Source organism: Phoenix dactylifera, chromosome 3 (assembly GCF_051530095.1).
Source record: "Phoenix dactylifera cultivar Ajwa chromosome 3, Ajwa_hap1_PhDact_Kaust_v1.1, whole genome shotgun sequence".
Taxonomy (NCBI): Eukaryota; Viridiplantae; Streptophyta; class Magnoliopsida; order Arecales; family Arecaceae; genus Phoenix; species Phoenix dactylifera.
Genome location: NC_143192.1, coordinates 36,831,542 through 36,859,323, shown reverse-complemented (window position 1 = coordinate 36,859,323; position 27,782 = coordinate 36,831,542). Strand labels below are relative to the sequence as shown.

At 39.5% G+C, this 27,782-nt stretch overlaps 1 protein-coding gene across 3 annotated transcripts; it reads left to right on the top strand.

The window, feature by feature from the left end:
* Positions 1 to 4,755: 4,755 nt before the first annotated feature.
* On the top strand, positions 4,756 to 24,796 carry BRM (transcription regulatory protein SNF2). 3 transcript variants are annotated; one of them, XM_008803102.6, is made up of 14 exons: positions 4,756 to 5,402; positions 6,621 to 7,955; positions 8,107 to 9,426; positions 11,043 to 11,155; positions 11,405 to 11,492; positions 11,583 to 11,669; positions 11,938 to 12,030; positions 12,117 to 12,200; positions 14,962 to 15,165; positions 16,009 to 16,254; positions 16,334 to 17,926; positions 18,065 to 18,589; positions 21,724 to 21,981; positions 23,895 to 24,796. In XM_008803102.6, exons 1-14 carry the CDS (start codon positions 5,223 to 5,225, stop codon positions 24,603 to 24,605), a joined length of 6,837 nt encoding a protein of 2,278 aa, XP_008801324.4. In that variant the 5' UTR covers positions 4,756 to 5,222; the 3' UTR covers positions 24,606 to 24,796. The 3 variants fall into 3 exon arrangements, with proteins under 3 accessions (XP_008801324.4, XP_008801323.4, XP_088574323.2); XM_008803101.6 differs by having other exon boundaries at positions 4,777 to 5,402; positions 6,618 to 7,955; XM_088718197.2 differs by having other exon boundaries at positions 4,779 to 5,402; positions 6,727 to 7,955.
* The last annotated feature ends 2,986 nt before the right edge of the window (positions 24,797 to 27,782 follow it).

The following is a 27,782-nucleotide window of genomic DNA, read 5'->3' as shown; positions in this document are numbered from 1 at the left end:
TCGAGAGATATTCCGAGTGGATATGGGTATAAGTATCCCTCAGACCTGAGATCACCACAGTGATTACCAAGCAACTCACTGTACTTTGGTACCGGACTATCTGAATTTCTAATTCAGTGACGGAAGGTCACTGGGTGCAGTCAAGTACTTGCATTGTCAGTTGTGAGTCAAGATTGAATTGACCCCCCTGAAAATAGGAGATAATGTCTTGTGATTAATTTAGCAAAACCTTGGCCAGGGTAATCCCAGTGAGGAGTCACGGAATATCTAAAGTTAATCACATAATGGATGTACTAATTATAGGGTTGACAGTGAGCTCTAAGTCATCCTGGCATTAGGAGTCAAAGGGATGAATTATACAGTAACCATAGTCCAGGATTCTAGAATATTTGCTTCGCATATATTCGGCCTATTCGGACGTCGGGTACCATTGCTAGATGGTCACATCGATTAGTGTAGGAACTCATTCCTATACTACCGGCTTAGGTTTGAACCTATGAGGTCACATGCATAGAAGTTTCCTGATTGATCAAGAAGGTTGATGAATGATTAAGAATCATTCGGAGGGGTAATTTGGTCAATTTGATTGACAAATTATCTTATAAAATAATTAAAGTAATTATTGAAAGATTAATTAGTAATTAAATTACTAATAAACTTAATTTGATTGAGTAACTGTGCTAAGGATGAGCCAAATTGAATTGGATTCAACTTTGGGCTCAATCAGAGTTTTGACCTGATTGGATTAGGTCAGAACCAAAAAGACTTAAACTGATCAAATTAATTTTAAATTAATTTGTGCTTAATTGAGGATTGACCTAATTGGATTAGGTCCAACACAAAGTAATTAATTCAATTTGATTGAGTTTGGATGAGCCAAAATTGAATTGGATTCAATTTGAGCTCAATCAGGGCCTGACCTGATTAGATTGGGTTCAACCGAATTGCTTTGTTTTAATCCGGGTTTGACCAAATTTGATTAGGTGCAACCCAAGAGGATTAGGCTCAGATGATGTGGCAATTAGTGGTGACATGGAATTGGATTTCATGAATTTTAAATAACCCAAAATTAATGCATGGCGCATGAACCCATTGCTTGACACTTGGCGACATTGCTTGGTGTTTGAATTTAAATTCAAACATTAAGCAATGTATTAAATGATTTTAATCACTCAAACCATCAACCAAGGTGGTGTATGAGTTTTTGAATGGATTAAATTCGAATTTCAAGAGGTGAGTTCGAAAATATGAAGTCTTTTGCCTTGCCGCATGGAATTCTGCATTACTCCCCCCTTGCGCATGTGTTTAAATTTTGAATTTAAATCAAATCTGGTTGAGATCTGATTTGGGTTGTTCCTATTCCATTGCATGCGCCAACTAAAGGAGGATTTCAAGAGCTAATTTTTGAATTTTGAATAAAATTCGAATCCCATTAAAAGGGGTTAAAAATGGGTGCCGACTACACATGGCATTGCAGCCTTCTTCCTCACACGCCTCCTTCTCCTCTTCCTTCTCCATTTTAGCTAGGTTTTTCAGGGTGAATATCTGGAAGATTCAAGATCAGATCTGAGTCCTCTACTTTTCCTACAAATCTCATCTCTATATATTTCAAGACGATTGATCAAGAGTTGATTGAATCCCGGCGAGCAGATTTCAACCTTCAAGTGTTCTACAGCTACTAGCACTGTTGCGGAAGAAGATCCTTCAAAACTTCGCGTGTACTTCTCGTATAGGCCATTCGTGTACGTGGCTGTGAAGTCAAGGATCAGATCCACAACTTTCATCCATCATAAAAGGTATTAATCTAGCATTAATCATTTATTATGGTGTCAAGATCTAGATCCGATTCTCCGAGGTTTTACCCTCTTTTGGGGCTCCTCACGGAGATATCTCCAGAATCCATTCGATTTGAGTTCTTAAGTTTCAGATCTGATAGTTAATCATGCATAAAAGTTTTAACAAAAATGTTTAAACGATTCCGACATAATCCTATGTGTTCTTAATGTACTGATTTCTAGATTTGATCTTGCAAGTATGCATGTATTAAATTGTTTGATTCATTTTTCCGTTGCGTTTTTTAAACTTAAAAAGAACTACGTGTGGCTTGATCCCCATTGTGAATGGGTACGTAGGCAACCCGATCAGGTTCAGCCATAGTTTTCAAAAAAAAAAATTCAGTATACTAAACACTGAAGAACTTAGGATTAACTTTCACAATACACGGTCATTTTTGCCTGCATCGAACATTCTTCTAGCGGGATGAGGGCTCAGTGGTGGCTGCTACGCGGGGGTGGGCTTGTCCCTTCTTCCCCCTTCCCCTTTTGGTCTAGCAAAAAAAAAAAAAAAAAGTAAAAAAAACTGTATTAAGAAAAAAATTGTCAGCTAAATCTCGACTCCTAAATTAATTTTGTCTTCTACTTTGTCACCCATCCTTTACCTACCCACTTGTTGTTTTGGATAAAGTAGTTTAAAATCAGAAAGATTACAACGAACATAATAAAGTGACATTCAAGTTTAGTGCATGAACTAACCACCTGTTCACTGATAAAGACGATCATCCCCAACTAGAATTTGTGAAAATTCTTTGTTGATGCGTTCATCAAACAAAAATAGAACAAGAATTATATATTATATATTATACCTCTTATTCTTCTAGTTTTAAAAATGATTTTATATGGATCCATTGATGCGTTCTTAACAAATTATCTAGTGTGTATGTTTAGCTCTTGCTAGTAGTTCTTTTCACTTTTTATTCATTTGATCTCACATCAATTATAATTATATGCTCTAATTGCATCTCTCATCATCTCAAACTCATACTAGCTCCTGGCATGTCTTGATATCTTTGGTCTAGAATAAACTCCTTGTGAGCGATGTAGGTTGGTTGTCTTTGGTTTGAGGCTAGCATGATCCATATCTAATCCATCAGTTGATGGGTCTGGCTCAAATTACAATATATTTTGGATTCCTATGTTACATCTTAAGATTAGAGTGGACCATAGTTTATCTTAATTCCAAGGTTTAAAATAAACTCGTTGCTAGCGATAGCAATGTAAGTGGATTGTGCTCGGTTCGAGACTAGCACGGCCTATATTTGATCCGCCGGTTGATTGGTCTAGTCTAGGTTACAACATGTTATATGGCATCTTAAAGTTATGGTCAAATTTTTGTGAGTCAATTATAGTTGGATCCAAACTTATGAGATCCATACCCAATATGATCGAAAATTTGTTCCTAATCTGTATATTCAATCCATGATTGACTAATCTTGGGAGTAAGACATGCCGATATTGGGGGAACTCAAGGTCAGATTTAAGTTAGAGGTAGAAATTTATGACCCGGCTTATTTATGCAACCCTACACGGACACTGCCTAAATTGATACATTGGGTTCAAGAGTCAAGTAGCCAATCCCAACTTTCTAGTGGGTCGGGTCAAGTTTAAATCAAAGCCTCTCAACTTCTTAGGTCAGAAAGAGGGTTATTGATTCCCTATATTTTAATTATTATTGTGTATATATATATATATATATATATATATATATATATATATATATGCTATCCGATCATTGACTCAACCAAAAGGAGTGATGAGTTGGAGCATAAGTGATTCTAAAGTCATGACAAAAGAAAAGCCTACCATTGAATGTAAAGCCCAAAACTAAATGGGCTCGGACATTGAAGGGTTGGTACGTTGGCTGGAGGTCAATGGGTTGGATTTGGGTTTGGTTCGGGTTGGTTCCACCAGAAGAGGAATATTTTGGTAATTTCAGATAAAGGCCGTTCCTTTCCCATCGGAATTCCAGAGTCAAGGCCATTCTCGTCATTCTGTCCAACGCCAGGGGCATTCTCAAACCCATTCTAACCTGGCCCACCTCCTCTCGGGGTGGTTCTATATACACCCCCCCTATTGCTCAGGACACCCCCCAAAAATTAAAAAAAAATTAAATACTCTCTACACCCCCCATTTGCTAAGGACACCCCTAAAAAATTAAAAATTCCTAAATTACCCCCCACCCTCCCCACCCCCTCACCTAAATTGCTCTCTACACCCCCCAAACCCCCCCCACCCCGCTCTTCCCCTCCAAAACACCTCGCCAACGCCCAAAACCCCCCCGTTCCCCCTTCTCCCTCTCGTCGCCGGCATTCTCCCGATCTCCGACCACCTCGCCGGCTTCTCCCGGAACCACCTCGCCGGCTTTTCCCGAAATTTTTTTTTTTCACGGTTCGTGCTCCGTTCGGCACTGGATCGCCGAACAAAAGGCTTCTGTTCGGCTGAACAGTGCCGGACAGAAGCCTTCTGTTCGGCACTGTGCAGCCGAACAGATCTGTTCGGTTGAGGGTTGCCGAACAGAAGGCTTCTGTTCGGCACTGTTCAGCCGAACAGAAGCCTTTTGTTCGGCGATCCAGTGCCGAACGGAGCACGAACCGTGAAAAAAAAAAATTTCGGGAGAAGCCGGCGAGGTGGTTCCGGGAGAAGCCGGCGAGGTGGTCGGAGATCGGGAGAATGCCGGCGACGAGAGGGAGAAGGGGGAACGGGGGAGGAGGGGTTTAAGGGGGGTTTGAGGGGTGTTTTTTTTTTTTCTTTTCAAAACGAAACGGAGGAGGAGGAGGGGGTGTATGAGAAAATTTCAAGGGCAATATGGTAATTACACTAAAGGTTAGTTTGGGTAATTTTTTTTTGGTTTTTGGGGGGTGTCCTGAGCAATAGGGGGGGTGTATATAGAACTACCCCTCCTCTCGTCGGGGTTTTAACTGCGGTTACGGGATGCATCGCCACGGGTTGGCGAAGGAACCGACGTTTCCTACTTTCCTACTGCGCGTCAGGGAAAAAAGGGAAAACAAATTAAGAGAAAATAAAAGAAAGGCGAGAAAATAGGGAATTTCCGTAGGGATCGAGTTCGGCTGGGGAAGGACTCACCGGCGCTCCGGCGAGGAAACCCTTCAAGATCCGCGGCGAATCGGCGAAGCAATCATCGGAAAACCACCGCAGGAAGCTCCGAAACTGCTCTCGGCGGAGCCGGAATGGTGGGATGGATAAGAGAGGCGTTTTTGGCGTCGGGATAAGGGTTCGGAGATTTTAACATTAATTCAAGGGTTGTACCTTTTGGCCGTTGCCGAAGAATCGGATTATTAGGGTTTTGACCCCTCCCCCCACCCCACCCGGGGGGTTTGGTTTGGGGCTCCGCAAATCCCGAATATTTTCCTTATTGGCAACGTTCGCATGCAATCAGGTGGTGGAGCCGGAGCGCCCGGCCGGATCCCGGCGGCGACGGCGCCGGGACGACCGTTGTCTTCCTCTTCGGCGTCACCGTCATCCTCCTCGTCCGCGGCGTCGGCCCCGACCCATCTAGGGTTCGAATCGATCCAGCAGCAGCAGCAGCAGCAGCTTGCGCTGAGGCAGGTGAGTACGATTTTTGCGCCTTCCTTACACTGGTTGGAGAGACTGTTATTGCTGTTGCGTAGGTTTCTGAGAAAGAAACGGTCATAAATTGGTTTCCTTGCAAACTGGAAGGAAATGGTAACGTGTTCATAGGATCCTGCGGTGGAATCGACGGGCTTGATTCCATCCTTAGAAAAAAAATTATTTTAATTTTGGTGGCTCATCTTCTCCGCAAGTGTTTATGGGTTTCTACGTAACCGTCACTCCGTTGCAGTTCTTGGTTTCCCTTTTTTGTATTTGGTTGTTTCCTTTTCCGTTTAATTTTTGTGGAATACTGGGGATGAGATCTTGGGCGGACCGTTTAAGATAAGAAATATAGAACTTTTTTCTTATTTCAGGATAAGATTTCTGATGTAGATTGGGAACCTTTGTCAAACCTTTTGAATCGGAAGTTGCTTGATGTGTGGATGAGAAGTTCGAATAGAACCGACCAGATCGCGTCAATAGTGTTCTCCAATCTTTGGAAGCTAATGTTTCGATTTTGTCATCTTTTTATTTATTTCGGGTAGCAATTGATTAATTTCTCGCTGGTGGCTCTTTACCCTTGATTAAGATTTAGAAGTTTGCGGGCGCTCTCGTGTCAGATGTCATTGATGATAGTGCCACATATTTATGTTTTGTATTTGTTTTGCATTGGAGTAAGAGCTTGTCCCCCTCTGAAAGGATTCGAAAGTTTTGTTCTTCTTATGATCTGTTTAACGCAATGATATGTGCTCCATATAAATCTCCAACTGCTTTTATGAGTACAGGTTTCTTCCTTTTTTTTCCCAAATTTATTTTAGAGTGGAAGTCAATTCTACAGAGATATAACTGCAGGTAAAGATATAATATTGAATTTTATTGGAAGTAGTATAGGCCTTAATTTTCAGCATTTTTCGTTTTATTTTTTTATTTTGCCATAGAGTGTTTTATTTATTACGTTATCCTGCAACTAGCTTTTTGGATGCTAAACATCATCTTGTCAGTAGAATTTTACACCTTCTTTGGCCTGAAACTTGCGTGCAATGATAGTATGGTTTTGGATATTAACACCGTACCTTGTTCTTGTACATTCTGTTTCCGTTTGTGCTGTGATTAATCACAACAAATGAGCGATAATTTATTGCAAAACTGAACTCATTACATTCATTTAGTAATTTCTGTTTTAAATTATGCATGCCATTCTCCCTTTCTTAGCAGACATTACAGCAACAGCAGCAGCCTCTAAGGAAGCCTGAAGGTGATCCTTATAGGCCTAGTGGTTTACATGGAGTCATTGGTGGGAATAACTTTCCATCGTCTTCAGGTGCTATACCTGTGTCCCAGACACTGAGGAATTTCAATGATGTACGTCACCCTCATGCTGGTCCTCAGCCTCATGAAGTGAACCGGAATAAAGGGCAAGGTATAGAGCAGCAGCTGCAGAACCCAATTTATCAAGCTTACCTCCAGTTAGCTTTTCAAACTGCTCAACACCAAAAATCTCATGGGAATCTGCTTGTTCAGCAACAAGGTAAGATCAATAATGTTGGCCCCTCTGGGAGAGATCAAGACATGCACATAAACAGTTCGAGGATACAGGATATCATGTCTCATCAAGTGGCCAATCAAGCACATCTGCCAGTTCATGCAAAATTAGCTGAACATATTGGACCTGGTGAGAAGCACATGGAACAACCACGTACTAGCTCTGAGCAAAGAAATGAACTAAAGCCTCCGCAGACAGTAATTGGGCAGATAGCACCAACAAATATGTTAAGACCCACGCAATCATTACAGGCACAAACAAACACACAAAATATTGCAAATAACCAGTTGATGATGGTGCAACTGCAAGCTATGCAAGCATGGGCCATGGAGCATAACATTGACCTCTCTCATCCTTCCAATGCCAATTTGATTGCTCAAGTTTGGCCATCTGCTAGATTGGCTGCAATGCGAAAGCCAAATGAAATCAGCACAGCTGCACATCAGTCACACTTGGCTTCCTCAAAGCAACAATTCTTGTCTTCACCAGGTGGTAGTGAAAATTCAGCTCATGGAAATTCCTTGAGTGATCACCCTGTTCAGGCTGGGCCAGTGAAAAATCGACAAACATTTCCCTCTGGGTCAATATCTGGTGCTGGCAGTTCTTCGACCTTCGTGAATTCCTCTAATATTCAGATGCAGCATCAATTTGCCATTCAGAACAAGGATAGCCAAAATGAGAGGGTTGCCAGATCCCCATTAGCAAATGGAAATGGAGGGATAATCATGGATCCACCGCAATTTTCTGGGAGCACGAACCAGACCATTGAACATTCAAATATGAAGAGAGAATTTGCTGGCATTCAGACACTACCAATGCAGTATTACAGTCAGTTGAAGCAAATGAACCAACCGATGTCTCAACCTGCAGTTCCTTCGACGGAGGTCATTGGCACCCAATTTCCATCTCAGGGAGGATTAGCCCAGGTGTCACAGCAAAACATTGGGTTTACAAAGCAACAACTTCATGTTCTTAAAGCACAAATACTAGCCTTTAGGCGTATCAAGGTATCCCACTCTCCCTTCCTTTTCTAAAATTTTAATCATTTTTTCTCTGTTTATTTATTATTTGAGCTCTTTGCTTGATGCAAAAGTACAGCAGACACATTTAAATGCCGGATTAAATTTGTTAATAACCCTCTATCATTATGTTTTGCAGCATGGTGATCGTAAACTTCCACCAGAAGTTCTTGATGCCATTACACCATCACCTCTTACTTCCCAGCTGCAGCAGCCTTTCCGTTCACCAGAAATTGCCAACCATGAAAGAACTGTTGCAAAGAATGTCAAAGAGCATGTAAGTCATGCAGAGACTGTTGAGAAGGCGCCTGTGCTTGCTTCTTTGAGTAAAGGTCATGATTTGTCAAAGGTGGGTTTTAGTGGAGAGGAGAAAACAACGATGGTCAGACACTCGGAACCAGTAATGGATTCAGCAAAAGAGCCTACACAAATTGCATATGTTAGAAATGTAGAGCATTGCAGTCCTGTTTCTGTTAAATCTGAGCAGGATGCTGGACAGGAAAGTCAAAAGATATCCATCAAGAGTGATTGTAATGCTGAAAAGGGAAAGGCTGTTCCAGAGCACCATGCCACAATTGATGCTGGACAAGTGAAAAAACCAGCCTCCATGAGCAATGCAGCACTTTCAAAAGATGTGGTTACCACCAGAAAGTATCATGGTCCACTCTTTGATTTGCCTTTCTTTACAAGGAAACATGAATCATTTGGATCAACAGTTGCAAATGGCTCGAGTAATTTAATATTAGCTTATGATGTGAAGGATTTGCTATGTGAGGAAGGGACTGAAATCTTGAACAAGAAAAGGGCAGAGAATTTAAGAAAGATTAGTGGCTTACTCACCGTTAACTTAGAGAGGAAAAGGATTATGCCTGATCTAGTTTTGCGGCTGCAAATTGAAGAAAAAAAGCTTCGACTTTTAGATCTTCAGGCTCGTCTGAGGGATGAAGTTGATCAGCAACAGCAGGAGATAATGGCAATGCCTGACAGGCCATATCGTAAGTTTGCCAAACAGTGCGAACGCCAACGCACGGAGCTCATGAGGCAAGTCCAACAGTTACAAAAGACAAATAGGGAGAAGCAACTAAAATGCATCTTCCAGTGGCGCAAGAAGCTCCTTGAGGCTCACTGGGCCATTCGAGATGCACGGACTACTCGCAATAGAGGGGTGGCTAAATATCATGAGAGGATGTTAAGGGAGTTTTCTAAGAAGAAAGATGATGATCGAAACAAAAGAATGGAAGCATTGAAGAACAATGATGTGGATAGATACCGAGAGATGTTGCTGGAGCAACAGACTAGTATTCCTGGTGATGCAGCACAACGATATGCTGTTCTCTCTTCTATTTTGTCTGAGACTGAAGAGTATCTTCACAAACTTGGGGGAAAAATTACTGCTGCAAAGAATCACCAGGACGTGGTAGAGGCAGCAAATGTTGCTGCAGCTGCTGCACGGTCCCAGGTATGTATTGATGGATGTGTATATCATTATTGTTATTGTTCTTGTTATTTTTATTATTTGCCTTTGTCCCCTCTTTGTAGCTACTTGCTATCTGCAGTCACTTTTGGCAATATGTGTAGGCTTTAAACGGTGGCCTATAAGCCACTTGGTTATTATTCTATGATACGTGTGCTTTGCTTCCAAGATTAGATTTGAAAAGATTATTACATTGGATTTACATGAAAGCCATGGGTCAAGCTCCAGCACAGTACTGGTTCATCCAAAGTCCACCCAAAATACACACCATTTCATAACTAAACTTACCTGTAGATTGTCTCTTTGAAGATCTTATTTTTATCAATTTTCATATTTAAGAATGATATGATGCCTCAGGATCTTCCCCAACATGGGATTTCTGCCATTCATCAAATTCTTCTTTCTCCCAAATCAGAAATGTGCGTTATCTGTGTCATATAATTCACAACCATCCATTTTATACTCCTTAAATCAGTCACCTTTGTACTAAGTAATTCAGATGAATTTGATTCGTGCATTTCATTGTTTGATGGGATTACAGTCATTGATCAACAGAGCTTCCACTTGAATCAATTACATGCTTTGCATGTGATGGAATCAAAGTTATTGACTGCCATCCGTTTAGTACCTTCATATTAATCATTCATGGTCATTGCATGTGCCAAACTTTAGTTAATATATGCAGATGAAGAGTAATTTTAAGTGGGCAGGCAGATGTAACTAAGGTGGCTTTCCATGTGGTGCATTCTTTTCATCACAGTTCAGGTTGGCTCTGCCTAGATTTATTGGTTGATCTGAGTGCAACAGCAGAAGGTGCTCTCGCGTTTTGTAACATCTTGTGTCCATGCTACTTTCCATGTGATATGAATTAGCATACCCTATGCTGCAGTACCATACTTCATGAATGCATATTACTCAGATATGCAGTGCAGAACCTTTGTATATTAACATGTACATTGCCTGTTGGCACAACACATATCGTACTTATTACAATCTTACAGATATAATATGTTGAAATCAGCCTGGATCGTCATATTAATCAAAATTTGACATCTGTAAAGGATCATGGTTATAAACTCCTGTTACCTTGTGAACTGGGTGATGCCCCAGTGATCACACTCCTCTTCTCCTCGTAGGAGGTTCCTAGCTCTGGTTCTAGGTGATGCATCCGGTTCCAAGTTCTAGTTCTAGATGGTGTCTCCGCATAGTACTTGGAATTATGTAATTAACCTTGGGTTGGCGGCTGTCTCTGTGTCTCAGTACCCACCCACGCACTCACTCAAAATCAAAACTTGTATCACCTTGGTAAGTAGAGGGAGGAGTAAAGACTTGCTATATTGCTACTTTCGAGTAAGAAATTTCATAGGAATCTTTTACGTCAAAGTCAATTTTTGATTTAAAAAATGGTGAGGTTGGGGAGGTATCGCAAGAGACAGTGCTGATTTGGAAGAGTAGAGCCTTATAAAATCCAACGGACACTCCAATCTAATATTTGATCTGATAGAAAACCTAGACTGAGTCCTGATGAGTCCTGTTGTGGGTTTGGATTTTGCATGGATCTAATCTGTTTAAAACTGTAAGTATAATCTTTCTATGTACAGGGTCTTTCTGAAGAAGTGGTCAAGGCTGCTGCAGCATGTGATGGTGAGGAAGTTATGATTAAGAATAGATTCTCTGAAATGAATGCCCCAAAAGATAGTTCATCGGCTAACAGGTAAGCTTATTTTTGAACTATTTTAATGATGTCTTTATCACAAATATGCTTGTAACACATCTTTAATGGTTTTGTCAATTTTTCCAAGCATACTGACGTGAATGTGATTTAACTACTCCAAAACGATCTTTTTTCACTATGGAGTATGCGGAGCATTGTTTTGTTATTTTTCAAAATATCAATATTGTTCGTTGAGTTCTTTTCAAATGAAAACTGCTGAACGAGGCTGATCTATCTCATGTCTACCAGGTACTATACTCTGGCACATGCTGTGAGTGAAAGAGTTGTAAGACAGCCCTCAATGTTACGGTGTGGTACTTTAAGAGATTACCAGCTTGTATGTTGTAAGACAAATGTATTTCATTACTTTTACAACTTTTAAACTAGGCCAAGGAACATCGTTTGATCTTTATTCATTTATTTCCAGGTTGGGCTTCAATGGATGCTCTCGTTGTATAACAACAAGCTGAATGGGATTCTGGCAGATGAGATGGGTCTAGGCAAGACTGTGCAGGTTGTTTCACTATTATAATTTCTTAAATGACCGGATTAAATTTCTAATTTCAAGCTGTACTCGTAGGTTTATGTCGTCGATAGCCAATGTAAACTTTTCTGTGTTAATTTAAAGACTGAAATTTGATACTAAGTTCACTAAACTAGAAGGTCTTATGTTAGTATTACATTTTACAATTTATATGCCCGATGCCCAACTCTTACTACTCTATTTAATACTAAATTCAGACACTAAGTTCAGTAACAAGGTTATTCTCTTGTGCAAACAGGTAATGTCATTGATTGCTTATTTAATGGAGTTCAAAGGGAATTATGGGCCACATCTGATAATAGTTCCAAATGCTGTTTTAGTGAATTGGAAGGTTAAATAAATTTCTTTTCATATTTGCTGATTTGGAATATTTGCTTTTTTTAAAAAAATCTCACTGATGTCTTTGTATTTATTCAGAGTGAATTGCATAATTGGTTGCCAACAGTATCATGTATTTTTTATGTTGGTGGAAAAGATCAACGATCCAGGCTGTTCTCTCATGTAAGATCCTCACTCTTTTGACCTGCCTTGAAAATTTTCAGCAAGCAGTTGTGTTATTTGTTTCTTATTCAAATGAATTGCTTGAGAAGTGGAAGGTATTCAACAGAAGTACTTCATGTGTTTGCATTGACAGAGGTGCTTATTAGCCGGCTTGCACATAAACTTTTCTGCGTAACTCTAAATATATGCATGCGTACTAGCAGTTATTTTTGTCTATTAATTTTAGATTATTTATTTATTTATTCATGTGCTGGTTTGACTTCAATAATGAGAAAAATTGGTAGTTGAGAAATAACTTTCTGACTTTTGAGTAAGGTTTTAAAATTCAAGGTATGAATTTGTATTAGTCGCTGGTCAGTACGGTATCTACCATGCCGACATAGGATACTGGCTGGCACAGCTTTCAGCAGAAAAAAGAGAAAAAAATGAAAAAAACACCTTTAATCTCAGTGGTGTGGCAGTACAATTGATTCAGTGCTTGTCCTGACTAGTTCACTTACGAATTAGTCTTAAGGACATGCCAATTACCATTTTTTGTGGCTGTTAAATATATGCCGGCCAGTAATGGTCTGTATGCATGGAATTTGAATCTGTGCTTTTGTTATGTTGGCAAACGCTTTTGAGTTGTTGGCAAACACAGGGGGACTAGAGGGAGTGTTTAACTTTTTGACAGTCATGTACTGCTCTCTTTCCTTGTTATCTTGCCCATCTTGTATGGACAGCATATTTTGTAGGTGCCTAATTGTCTTTCACATGTATTTTTGTTCCTTTTTATGAGCTTTTATGTGAATCCTTGTGTGTGTTTTATATGGGTTCTATACACACACTCACATTGATATGCTATCCTCCTAGCCTCTGACTTCTTTATGAGAGCCTACATGGTCATTAATTTCTTTTTGGGAAAGCTAGCGAGGCTTACTTGTTTTATAGTCTATAGGGGTGCAACACATGGCGTTGTGGATGTCTTATAAGATGTTGAGAGTTCAATTACTGAACCTTTTATCTTGAATACTACAATCATGTAAAATACTTGTTTCCACATTTATCTATACTCTTGGTACCTTGTTAACTTCCTAGCATTCATATGGCTAGCTATTGTTACGATGTTTCCATTTTAATTTTGTTAATTATAAATTATTTTGTATTATTTCCTCCCCATCCCCAGTTAATGGAGAAAAGATAATTTGGTTAGAAGAGTTAAGTTTGTAGTTTTCAATATAATTTATTAGTACGGTGTATTTTGTTAAACACTATTAGATGCTTGCCATTAACTTTCTAAGGTGACTATTTTGTTGCTCACTAATAAGATTTTGCGCCCTCAACCATTTTTTGTGCAATCATACGAGAGTAAATTAGTTTCCTTAAAATTTATTCGTGAAAAGTAGTACAGTTTCTTATTGCTTAAGTGAATGTAGATGTTATCTGGATCCTAACATTTGTGACAATGTGAAGTACTTATATAAAGATCAACATTGCTTTCGTGATTCTTGGCAAGGTACGCCGAATCAGTATCGGTCAGCGTATTGGTGGCGACCCGAACAGGTTCGGTCGGGTTTCGGCTACGCCGCCGTTTTATTTTTGGAGGGGAGTTCTCTCTTTTGGATCTTTTTCTATGAAATTAAGTCAAATTTGGTTTTTTTTGTTATTTTCTTGATTTTTTTCATATTTTTTGATGTTTCTATGTTTAGGTTTAAGGTTTAAGCTAGATGATGTATTAAGTTACTTCCAAATGATACAAATCATAAAATAAAGAACATATTTTTTTTTAGATTAAGATACAATTAATTACATATATTTAAAGTACTCTCGGATATCTAATATTGGGACGAGTGGCGATGACGCTCGTAGATATCCAGATCATAAATATAGTTAGGAGGAGGCAGATCAAGCCAACCAGAAGGAACGCGCGTCGGGTTATAAGAACTGTCGGATCTCTTGCTCACTCTTTGGGTCTGAGAGGTGTTTTCTGACTGTGTAGGGGCCCATCCGAATATGGCGGCAGCAAAATCCGACGTGTGATGCTTCGGATTTTGTGGGATAGTAGCCACCGGAAGATGCCTCTGACGCACCATATCCATATCTATATCTGTATGGGTCATAGGCTGTCTGAGGCTGCGGATAATAGGATTTAGTATACGACTCAGAACTTGATACGTCTATGGATCCTATTCCACATGCAAGATCATTTGCAGCTGCATCCTGTCCTCCTAAACGATCTCGAAAAGTCCGTCTTCTATATGCAATGTGTAATGTACTTGAATTCATAGTTGTCCGATACATTCGGATTGAACATGGATTTGGATAGATAATATCTGATCCATTTTCACCCCCTATGATTCCTATCTACTTTTGTTTTGTTGTTTGCTCTGTAGATGACAAACTATCAGTGGATAATATTATTTTGACCCATTTAAGATTGAATTTATTGACTCAATCATGTAAGTAGAAATGTGATAGCTGATTAGGTTGCTTCAATGGCCCATAATGTTGACATGATCTGTAGGTTATATACTATACAATACAAATATATGTCAACACATTTTTAAGGGACCTACTTGCTAGCTTTGGAAATGCCCGCATTTCTCTGGTTTATCCTCAATGTATCTCCAAGTACACAACTCATTGTGTCAACTGTCAAATACCTATTTAAGTTGCAATTTTGGTTATGAACCTTTTTTTTAAAGATAAATCTTAGAACATATTCTAGTTCTTTCTATTGCTAAATAAGATTGACATCTAAAAGTTTGATTTTGTTGTCCAGGAGGTTTGTGCCATGAAATTTAATGTGCTTGTTACAACATATGAATTTGTCATGCATGACCGCTCAAGGTTGTCAAAAGTTGATTGGAAGTATATAATCATTGACGAAGCCCAAAGAATGAAAAACAGGGACTCAGTTTTAGCTCGTGACCTTGACCGATACCGTTGCCAAAGGCGGCTGCTTCTTACTGGGACACCTCTACAGGTCTGTTTATTTTCTAGAGCATGAAAAGTATAAGGATCACATTTATATGAATTGTGTACGTCCAGTATACTGTCTATATTGTGTCCCCACATGCATTTAGCTGTTGATTTCTTGATTTGTATGAATTTTATTAGTAGAACTAGAAAGACTGGGCAGGTTGGTAGTGAAAAAAAATTCAGTCAGTCTTCGCTGAAACTTAAAAACATCGGATAGTATTATAAACTTCTTCGAATCACTAGTTCATTGTGACCATAGTTATTTATTTCTGTCTTCTTATGCTACCAAGATATCCACCTATTTGTTGTTGTTAAATAGGTTATACCTTAGTAGATAATGATGTGGGTTCCCACTGTACTTGCATTATTGAAAGAAGTAAATTGAGTTAATGTGACTAAAATGCTTTGAATCAGCTCATCCAATAATAGAGCAGAATTTATAATAGCCTGATGTAGAATATGATAAATGGATTAATAGCAAGGAAGCAAAATAGAACTTTTCTTCTTGTGTTAATTTTATTATTTCTGGCGAAATATCCTCTTTGTTTTCTCCTGGTACATTATGTTTGTGAGTTCCCGGGTAAGTGATTTAATTGGTTAAAAGTTGTACATGCTAGAGGTCAGGTTCGTGAAGTTCAATGATACGAAAGGAGTACATGGCGAGGTTAGCGTAGGGGCATGGTCATTTTCCCCCCGTTAGTACTAACCTTATTATAGCATGCATGGACTTGTTTGTGATTCTGGTACTATATAATATGTTTCTTGCTATTTGAACCTTAAAACAATATCTAGTTTGCATTGTGTTAAACTGTATTTACAAGTAGATGGCTCATGTTGTTCGCTACAGAATGATTTGAAGGAACTTTGGTCCCTCCTAAATTTGCTTCTACCAGAAGTCTTTGATAATCGAAAGGCATTTCATGATTGGTTCTCGAAGCCCTTCCAAAAGGATGGTCCTTCACATAGCTCAGAGGAGGATGACTGGCTTGAGACTGAAAAAAAGGTTATTATAATTCACCGGCTTCATCAGATTTTGGAGCCCTTTATGCTAAGGCGTCGTGTTGAAGATGTGGAAGGGTCACTTCCACGGAAGGTGATTGTTTCACCGAAATTTTCTTTAATTTGTTTTCCTGAATCATTAGAAGCAATGTTGAGTTAATTTATGATTGCAGGATTCCATTGTTTTGAGGTGTAGAATGTCAGCTATTCAGGGTGCCATATATGATTGGATTAAATCCACTGGTACCCTTAGGGTTGATCCGGAGGATGAGTTGCTCAAGGCTAAGAAGAATCCAATGTATCAGGTTAAGGTTTATAAGAATCTTAACAATAAATGTATGGAGTTGCGCAAGGCATGCAATCATCCTTTACTGAATTACCCTTATTTTAATGATTATTCCAAAGATTTCATTGTCAGATCTTGTGGGAAACTTTGGATCCTTGATAGGATTCTTATAAAACTCCAGAGATCCGGCCATCGTGTGCTTCTCTTCAGCACCATGACAAAACTTCTTGATATATTAGAGGAATACTTGCAATGGCGACGACTTGTCTACAGAAGGATTGATGGTACAACCAGCCTAGAAGACCGTGAAACAGCAATAGTAGATTTCAACAGCCCTGAATCCGATTGTTTCATTTTCTTGCTTAGTATTCGCGCTGCTGGAAGAGGTCTAAATCTCCAGAGTGCAGACACTGTGGTTATATATGATCCAGATCCAAATCCTCAAAATGAGGAGCAAGCAGTGGCCAGGGCTCATCGCATTGGACAGCTGAGAGAGGTGAAAGTCATATATATGGAGGTAGTAGTTGACAAAATCCCGAGCTATCAGAAAGAAGATGATTTGAGAAATGGAGGTACAGGAGATCTGGAGGATGATCTTGCTGGTAAAGATCGATACATGGGATCAATAGAGAGCCTCATACGTAACAATATCCAACAATGTAAGATTGATATGGCAGATGAAGTTATTAATGCTGGTCGGTTTGATCAAAGAACGACACATGAAGAAAGGCGGATGACTTTAGAAACACTATTGCATGATGAAGAGAGATATCAAGGAACTGTTCATGACGTTCCATCCATGCAAGAGGTGAATCGCATGATTGCTCGGAGCGAAGAAGAGATTGAGCTGTTTGATCAAATGGATGATGATTTTGACTGGACTGGTGATATGATGAAGCACATTCAGGTTCCCAAGTGGCTTCGTGCTGGTTCTAGAGAAGTAAATGCCATCATTGCTAATTTAACTAAGAAGCCATCAAAGAACATTTTAGCTGAAAATATTGACTTGGAATCAGGTGAAATATGTTCTGGTACATCCCCTGGTAAAACTGAGAGACGAAGGGGCCGGCCAAGGGGTCCGACAACCAACAACAAACATTCTGTTTACGTGGAAGTGGATGATGAAGATGGTGAGGATTCTGATGCTAGCTCAGAAGAGAGGAATGCATACTCATTCCATGAAGAAGAGGGCGAGATAGGAGAATTTGAAGAGGAAGAATCTGATAGTGCTGTTGATGTGCAGCCTACTACTAGGATTCAATTGGAGGAGCAGTTGTTAGCTTGTGATGGCAGTGGGTGTGATATGCCCCAAACAATGGAAGACCACCAAAATGTTCGTAGGTTTGAAGAAGCTGGTTCATCAGGATCTTCTTCTGGAAGTCGAAGATTGCCTCAACCTGCTACTCCATCCATATCTTCACAGAAATTTGGATCTCTATCTGCTATAGATGCCAGGCCTGGCCATCCTTCAAAAGGGATGGTGTGTAGCAAATTTCTCCTTCAGCTTCTTGTTTATATGCATACAGCTATGTTATTTGATACTTTAAGCTGGTTATTTTATTTCAAACTTTCATGTAATTTTCAATTGTCTAAAATTGATTTAAATGGTAATTTTCAGCAAGAAGACCTTGAGGAAGGAGAAATTGCTGTATCAGGTGATTCTCAGATGGATCTGCAACAATCAGGAAGTTGGATTAATGAGCGTGAGGATGGTGAGGATGAGCAAGTTCTCCAACCAACTGTAAAGCGTAAGCGCAGTCTTCGTGTTCGTCCTAGATACACTGTTGAAAGCCTTGAAGAAAAGTCCAGCAATGAGAGAATCTTTCCTCAGTGTCGGTCCCAGCTTCCTTTGAAGGTGGACTATGACTACAGTATGCAATCTAAGACCAATTTGGAACTGGAGACATTTCATGAGCCTGTTTCAGATATGCAAGATGTTAATACCTCTATTAAGCAGAGACACAATTTGCCATCAAGAAAGGCATTCCATACCAATTTACCAAAATTCAACAAGTCAAGATACATGTCTGGATCTGCAGAGGTTGCCAATGAATATTCTAGGGATATTGGGAATGGTAAGGTCTCAAATAGTGGTGATCCTAGCTTCCTTGGCACAAAAATGTCCGACAGCATGCAGAGGAAGGTAAGTGTCTTTGTCTTGCTTTTCCCTTTATGTAGCAGCGAAGTATATATCTCTATATGAGACCGGAATTTTTTGACCTGCTCATGCTTTAAAAGAAAGTAAGGATATATATTTCTAACTTCATAACTACTCAGAAAGAATTACATTTTATGAGTTAAACTTATTGGTGCTTTGATTATTTGTACTATGACTTAACTAATAGGCCTTATCGTCTCTATTTGCATTTGTGTAGTTTCCACATCTTTCGATTTGCAATAACTAGTATTTTATATGATGTGGTAATGCATCTGATGTTTTGAGATTACATGTATGAAAGAAATGAAATGTAGAGTACGGCTGCCAAGTTCCATAGACGTGTGGAACGATGAACTCATTTTCTTGGGGCACTATCTGGCAATTTATAGCATTGTGATACTGAGATAGTTCCGTGAGATAGATATTGCCTGTCATGGATCTTCTCTGGCAAAATGCAGAAGTTGCAATTGATGTAAAACATAGTTTATTTGAATTTGAATTGTTCAGCTATGAAGTTCTAGGGTTCAGAGCCTATAATTGTTTCCTTTTGTTCTTTTTGTCCCTAATAATTTAATGAGTTTTATTATACTTATATCCGAGGGTTATTGTAGATGCTAGTTGTTCATACTTCATGCATAAAGGATTTATGCATCAATCCACATTTGCCCATATTTCTCCAAGGTATATTGCAGGCAGGAGGCAGTTTGGATACAAACTCTTAAGTCTGGAGCTTCTAGGATTATTAGCGTAGTTCTAGCCATATGGTGGTAAAATGAGACTCCTTATTATATGCTTAGACATCAGGTATAATTCGATGTATTTAGCGGACTAAGTGTTATCTTGTGTTCAATTTTGTGCATCCCCTACTCCCCCACTTCCCCCAGGGGGAAAAAACTAAGAGAAAGTCCTCCTTACTACATGCACATCAGGTATAATTCTGTCTTTAGTGGACTATGTTATCTTTTGTTCCAGTTCCATGACCGAGCTTGATGAGAATAAACCAGATTGTTCAAATCTCAAAGTGGCTTATTCTTGTCAGATTAGATCTAAGAAAATTAATCAGGGAAAGGGTTTTTTTTCTTTTCTTTTTTTTTGGTGGGGGGGATGTGCAGGGGTGGTGTGTGCCCCAGCTGAGTTCAGAATTGAGTAAACTGGCAGCAACTAATGCCCAGAAAGCTAAAGCAACCATGGAACCACTGTGCATGGAAGAAGAAGGAATAAACAAGAAGATATACCGAATTCTTTTAGTGTTATACAACATCTTGGAAATGACCTTGCCCCTACATTATATTTAGACCATGATAGATCTTGAAAACCATTCTTTGTTTTGAATCACATCATTCTAATCAAACCAGTTTTAATCCTTAAACCAAACCAGGGTTGGCGGAACCGGTAGCGGGCACCATACTGGTTGCCCGACGAGACGAGTCAGTACGGCTTGTGTCGTGTTGGGCCTGTACCAACATAGTAGAAGAGACGGGAGAGAGGAAGAACGAAAGAGGAAAAGAGAGAGAAGTGGGAGACTGAGGGAGGCCAACGGAGGACCGGGGAGCCACCGCACAGAGGAGGCGGAGGCCGGAGAGCCACCGGAAAGCCACGAAAGAAGGGCTCCCTCCAGTCTCCTGTTTCGTTCGAAATAGGAGCCGGACGGGGCCTTTTTATTTTTGGAGATATTAAGTAAAAGTCGGCAAAACCATTGCCGACTTCACTTAATTTTTTAAAAGTGCCTCTTGTTTCGAACGAAACAGGAAATCAGAGCGAACCCCTCTTCCGCGGCTCCCTCCTCCGCGCGGCAGCTCTCTAGCCTCGACCTTTCTCTCTCCTTTCTCTCCCTCCTTCTCTCTCTGCTTTCTCTCTCTTTTCCTCTTTTTCCTTCTCTCTCTCTGGCATCGGTCTCGTTTTCGTCGCCGGAACCGTCCCGTTCTGCAGCCGGTACGGCTCAGGACACTCCGAGCCGGACGGTTTAGGATGGTTCCGCCGACCTTGGACCAAACATATGACTGACCTGCATCTCATTGTAGAACTTTCAACCAAGTGGTATTTGCCATATGTGATGCACATGAGTAGAGATCAATGATCTTTCTAGCAGAGCCTCATGCACTACTTAGGAGTTTGCTTTTGGTGGTAGAAAGATGATATCTCACTTTTAGTGGTAGAAAGATGATGACATCATTACAATGTGTCCTGTTGCATTTAACACATCTTATAGGCATGTCTCATCAAGATTCCTGGAAATCATATATAATGTGGTTGAAACAGATACTTAGTTTCAAGTTATGATCCTTAGAAGCAACGGCAGTAATTGAATACATAAAAATAGCGAAGGGACAGATAATTTATCTTCCAAAATGTTTTTGGTTCAAAAGAAATATGCACAAATTAATGTTAATTATGCTAATAGAGATTTATTGCTCTATTGGAAAGTTCTTTTTGAGGTTCAGTTGTAAAGTTTCCTAGAAGACATGTCAGTGTGTCAATCTATAGGAATGTTGATTGTACTAGGAGACATGTCAGTGTGTCAATCTATAGGAATGTTGATTGTACAAGTGGAGAGTTCTGAGTTGAACGTCTCATTTATTATAGTTGGGTTTGGTATCTGATAGCCTTGTTCCTTGAACAAATCTAGGGTCGAGGTTTCAACTATCAATTTTTAATGTACTATATAATTAATATTTTATAACTGTCTCAATAATGAGTGTGTGTAATCTGATTCCTAGTATGATGAGTAACTTGTGCCCACCTCCTTTGATCTTTATATTTAATTGAACCAACAGACTGATTTACAGATGAAATTCTATAGGCACTATGGTAAGAAGCAGCTCTTTTATTTAGAACCTTAATCCTCACGTGGTTAATTTATATTTATCAAATGACGAATAATTAATGTTATGATTAATAGATATGAGCATGAAATTATGCTGCAGTTTTGTATATGTTGTCCCATTCTATGGTTTATTTTGTTTCAGATTTGCCTTGTAAAATTACTATTTTAATTTACGTTTTGCATTATTGGTCTCAAGCCATGCACATTGTTACGCATTGTCATTCTCATGCCTAATAAAAAGGGTAAATTAGTATACGGGCAAATATCATCATATTTTTTATTTTTTTTTTTGTAGTGTAAGAATGTTATTAGCAAGCTTCAGAGGAAAATCGATAAAGATGGCTATCAAGTTGTTCCCCTACTATCTGATTTATGGAAGAAGAATCAGAATGCTAATTCGATGAGCACTGCTACTCTTACAAGTAATATTATAGATTTACGAAGAATTGATCAGCGTGTGGACAATTTAGAGTACAATGGGGTGTTGGACTTCATAGCAGATGTGCAATTGATGTTACAAAATGTAGCAAAGTTTTGCAATTACTCATACGAGGTATGCTTATTTCATTTTTACTTAATGAATGAAATTAAATTTCAAAAATCATGCAAGTTATTGGCATGTATTTATTGAAGTGTTGGTGAATGATTGCATGAAGTACTGTTGATTGCATGTTGTCTGTGCCAATCAAAAGCTTTCATTACGTCCTATATTTATTTGAAATTGCATGTTTTAGTAGGATTACCAAATCTCTGAAACGAGCTTAGTAGGTTATGTTACATTGATCCTACTCAAATGAAAGTTCTGAAGGGACTTCAAATTTACATTTCTAATGAAGAATAAATTTTGGACTAACTGGAAATTTGATATGCATTGTGTTAAGGACTTCTAGACCAAATACGATTTGCCAAAGACTATCCAAATATTGCTTTTTTTATCATTTGGAAAACATAGAGGAGATACATTTAAAGTACTGGAGTCCTAACACACTATTCATTCATCATTAGTACAAGAACACCCAACAAACCAACAAATAAACAAATTGTCATTTTGATTCTATCTATCTTCCACAGTCTTGGACTTGAAGCCCCCTGGAAGAAAAGCCAAATGTCCCAATAGACAAAATAAGGGTCATGTCAAATTTTATCAATTACCTTCTTCGTTTGGTTTAATGTCATTTCCTTTAAAAAATGGTAATTTCCTTTCTCCAGGTAGCTCTTTTGGTTCCTCTTTGTTCGTCTTTGCCCTCTTCCCTTGTTTTTCTTCTCAATGAAGGGGATCTGTTATTAGACCACTACATCAGTCCCCAGACACGAGAAGGTAGGAATGTCTAGTCTCAAAATGGTCTAAGATCTTTCAGATAGCTGTCTCCACCAGTGGACAACCCAATAAGATGTACCAATATTTGCTGCCAGTCCACAGCTCTATTGGCGTCTCAGTAGTTATATAGAAACCAGAAAGATAAACATGATCTAGTACTTTGAAGTGTTTCCAGCAGACCGTTAATAATATTTGTATTAAACAAGGAAATACTTTCCCTCCATTTTGTATACCTGGGAGAGGCCATCATTCTTGATATGATTGGCACTCTCCAACCACTTGCATAGACAGGCTTTTCTGATAGCTGGTGTTTGAGTTCAATGCACAACCTACTATTGTCAGCAATAGAACAAGGTGAGGTGAAGAAAACATGAGATGATTTTCTGATCTTTCTTGTTTTAGGGGTTTTATAGTGCTGGTGCCTTAGTTAAGCAATAAAAATGCTTAACCTTTCTTTTTTGGTTTAGCTCGAAGCATATAGACAATCATCTTTCCATGAAAATCTCTTTATTACTTGATCATTTTTCCTATCTATGGTATTTTTGGGCTTAAAGTATGGCTATGACAATCTTCACCAACTCACGAACCTCAGAGAAAAATCTGACCCAAAGATCTTAAATTAAAGAATTTAGGGACGCTATCCACTGATGTCAAGACACAGCAGAAGCTAATGTTGTAAGATTTATGACTATAGTGCTCGGTGGGACAATAAATGCATGATTCTCTACACCTTGTAGTAGTATCCTATCATCAATGTCAATCCTGCCATTGTTGCAGTATTCTCAGGCTCTATCTGCACTACTACTATTTCCTTATTTAAGTGGCAACTTTTCTCTCTATCTCAATTTCATACCTTAATATACAAGTTATTATCAAATGGAATACTGATTTCTTTCTTCTCCCATCAAGTAATTGTCAAATGTTAATAATCAAAATAGCAATACATAACGAAACTAATGCATTACTTCAGAATGTTTTTTATTTGCGTACCACCTCTACTAGTAATAGCCAATAGTAGAAGGCCTTGATTTTGCATAAACAAACATGCTTCTGTAATACTGAGGATGATGCTAGTTTTAACTTCCTGGAGAGTTTTAATTTATGATCCTTCGGGTAAGGGCTTGCTAATCTTTCAGTTTTTTATGCAGGTTAAGTATGAAACGAGAAAGCTTCATGAGCTGTTCTTTGATATCATGAAGATTGCATTCCCGGATACAGATTTTCGAGAAGCTAGGAATGCGTTCGCTTTTCCCTCTCCTGGAGGAGCTGGGACTGCCCTGTCCTCGAAGCCGGCTGCCTCCTCCAGCCAAAACAAGCGACACAAGATCGTCACAGAGGTGAAAGCAGAGCTTGGCCCTATGAAGCCTGCATGTCGTGGCTCTGTGCCTCTGGATGAAGATGGGAGGACTCCTGGCCACCCGTCCAAGTCCCAGAAGGAATCCGGGCCGGCCAGTGGGAGCAGCGGAGAGCATTCAGCACCTGAGCTCTCGCCTCTGCTGACGCACCCAGGCGATCTGGTTATCTGCAGGAAGAAGAGGAAGGACAGGGAGAAGTCTGCTGCGAAGAGAACGGGCCCCATCTCTCTGCCAGGCCCAGGCCCAGGCCCAGGCCCAGGCCCAGGCCCAATAAGTCCCTTATCTGCGACTGATGCAGGTCAGGCGGGTTCCAAGTCCTCACCCAGCATAACTCGTACCCTCAGGATCCCACTCCATGCACACCCAGCTCAGCAGGCACTGCGTCCCGGTCATCAGGCTGTTGGTGCGGCAGATGGGGCCCCAAGCATGGACGAAGTCCAATGGGCCAGGCCTGCGAAAAAAATGAGGACAGATTCTGGTAAAAGGAGGCCGAGCCATTTGTGAGTTCTGGGTGTGTGCATACATGTTTTACTTAATATGCTGTAGCAATCAAGGGGGCATGCATGATGCATCCCCACCACCCTTTTTCTGTATGTTGCTTCTCGTTTCCCCTTCAACATCTCCTATTGGTGCAATGACAGCTTTTATAAATCCAAGAAAAGAGGAAAGAAAAGGAACTGTTCTGAGCATTTAAACTTAATGTTTCTGTTTTTAATGCCCGTGAGGTCTCTTGCATTGCGTGGCCATCTCCTGGCAACTGAAGGGTACTTTGTTTCTGTCGACTGTGATGGCAGAGCCAGAGCCGGTAAGGAGCACTTGTTTTCTTCATCTTGGATCTTCTTCTCTCACAGCTGCTGCAGTAGGAAATGGCAGTCTCAGTCCGCTTTGCAGCAACAACTCCACTCCCGAGTCCCGATGTCTCCTCAAAAATGAGCGAGGGAAGGATCTGACATGCTATCTGGTTCGACAGGTGGTCTCCACCGGGATAGCAATAGTTAAAAAAGTATGAGAAACTTAATTTGATTTGTTTTTTCCTTCCAAATTACTGCATAAAGATATATAAAGGTAGGTCTCAACTTTGGTGGCTTGTCGTATTAGATATCGATTTTAATAGGAGATACGGATCGGGTGGTTGCAGGATGGACATTGGGTTTCTGCTTCGGCCTGGTCGCAGTACAAGCGGACTTCAAGATTTACTGGTGCTTCATGGTTATATTCACCCGACCCGAAGGCCGCGTGATTGGAAAGCACAAATGTCCAAATATATTGTGCATCGGAGGTGGTTGCTGTGGCTCTGGCTTTTCCAAGGATTTATCTCTTCTTTCTTTACGGCTGTTTCGAGGGTCCTCGCTTGGGAGGCCCGGACCCTTTCAACTATTCATGTCCATGCATCTACTTTTGCATAAAAATATAAAATTATAAAGTAAATATAAAGAATTAGATATCTTCTTTTTCTTGATTTATTCTAGATGTCAATGTGCGTCGGGCATGGTTAGCATCTGAAGTGATGCAATGTGATCAAATCACTTCTCTGTTCCTTTTAAACAGTAATCTCAACAGGTTTGGATGTTGTTACTGTCGCCTAAAACTAAACTACCGTTGCATGCTTAAAAACCAGTAGAAACACAATGCCCAGGGCTGGTTTATGTGAAGAGCTATCCATCTCGTTGATAGCTTATTAAGTTAACGTGCCTGGACATTTTGGATTGTGTCGTTGGATAGCTTTGACAAAAAAAAAAGGGCCTTGGACAAACAAAGGTTCAAATTCTATGTTTTATTTTATTGTATTATTATTACAAAGAGATTGGTAAGCAATAAGCTGCATAACTAGTAGCCTTTCCTTTTTTTGGTTTGCTCAAAAAAAAAAAAAAAAGCAGGTCGTATAGCAGCACTTCAAGCAAATAAGATGAATTGAAACGACCTCAAACTCTAAGAAGATAATGGGACTACACTAATTGATTAACCTTTAGATGCATGCTAAATTTAGAAGATCATTAGAGACTTGATTTACCTTGCCCTGCCTCCTTTCCTCTTTTTTTTTTTTTTGTTCATCAGGGGGATGTAAACGATCCCACAAACATTAAAAAGGAGAAGAACAGCACTCTAGGAAAACTAGCTCCTACTGTGTCTGCTGGAACCAGAGATCTTATATCATGAGGCATGGAAGAAAGGCGAGTGGTAAGTTTCATTAGTTCCTCCGCTAGCCAATTTGTCTGCGAGTTGTTTAGCTTCCCTTTAATGCATGGGAGGCAAGAAAGAACTCCAAAATTTGCTGCACATTGAATAATATCTGAGAGAAGATGTAAGGTTAAGTCTTGAGATTTTGTGATCCATTTTCATAACAGTCGAGGAGTCTCCTTCCAGCCAAATCTTAGAGAGCTTGAGATGCTGAGTGGCTGCTAACAAACCCATCCATGTAGCACTGAGTTATGCTTCTGGCACCGAATTTGCTCCGATCTTCCTTACACCTGCATACAAAATAGATACATTCATAATTTAGGGTTTCTTGGAGAATTCCTGGAGGTAGCACTCCTATTGTAACAATCTAGAATCTCATCTAAAAAGAGTTAGCTAGAAAGTACTATTTGGATCTCTTGGCCTTATATAAGTATCCAAAATTTATTCAGTATGTAGCCGATGAGTTTGGTAGCTCGTCTTCTATTTTCGTAGAATTAAACACATGCCCATACAGGGTCCTCATATACTCCCTCTATTTAGGCTTCGGCATTCTTACCGAGCTAAAGATCTAAATCCATTCAAATCTAATCATAAGCATTACGATTGGTCCTTGGTCAATCCTAATATGTCGTTTTGCAATGTTTTCTACTCTTCATAAGTCATGAGTTTGATCTGCTTTGATATCATCTGTGAGAATCTAGGATCTCACCCAAAAAAATTAGCTAGAAGATATTATTTGGGTTCCTTCGCCTGTAAAAGTATCCAAAATCTATCTAGTGCACAGTTGATATAGGACTAAACACATTTGCATGGATTCTCATACATACCACTAGAACTTACACCATAACCTTATTTTCAATAAATAGTTCTTTACGATAGCCACCTATTCTCACTTTTAGTGAACTAAATAATCTGCGCAAGCCTAACAAGTGGTAGAGTGGATGCAAATAAATGCATTTTTTTTTAATGCTTTCTTAGCTTGCTTAGAAACAAGCGATTGGTCCAAACTAGTCCAAGGCAAGTAACAACCCTATACTACGAGATGTCAAAACACTGTGACAACAACTCATTACACAATATTAACAGACCTTTTAAACTTAATTATTTAATTAATTGGTTGCTATAATATAGAGATAGTTGTTGTGAGTCCTGCTGGGGGCATTACGTTTGGTACCTTCCATGAGAATCCTGGTTTGCAAGCGAGCAAGCTATCAGTCAATCATTGATATCAACTCATCAATTGGAACATGTGTATAAAAATAAAAGGATTTTAGTAAGAGGTGCAAACGGGTGCTCCTGTTTAAGCTTGCCTGGATCATTTGAATTTAAAGCTGGAGGAGGCCATTAACCTCTTATTTCATACAGCCAAATCCCTTGGTTGCTTTGCCAACCACACTGAAGACAGTCATGCGCCAAAGTATAATATTTTGTTGCAGATAAGGCCTAGGATCACAGATACATACATTAATTGCATCCATCGTGGTTATTATATATAACAAGGGG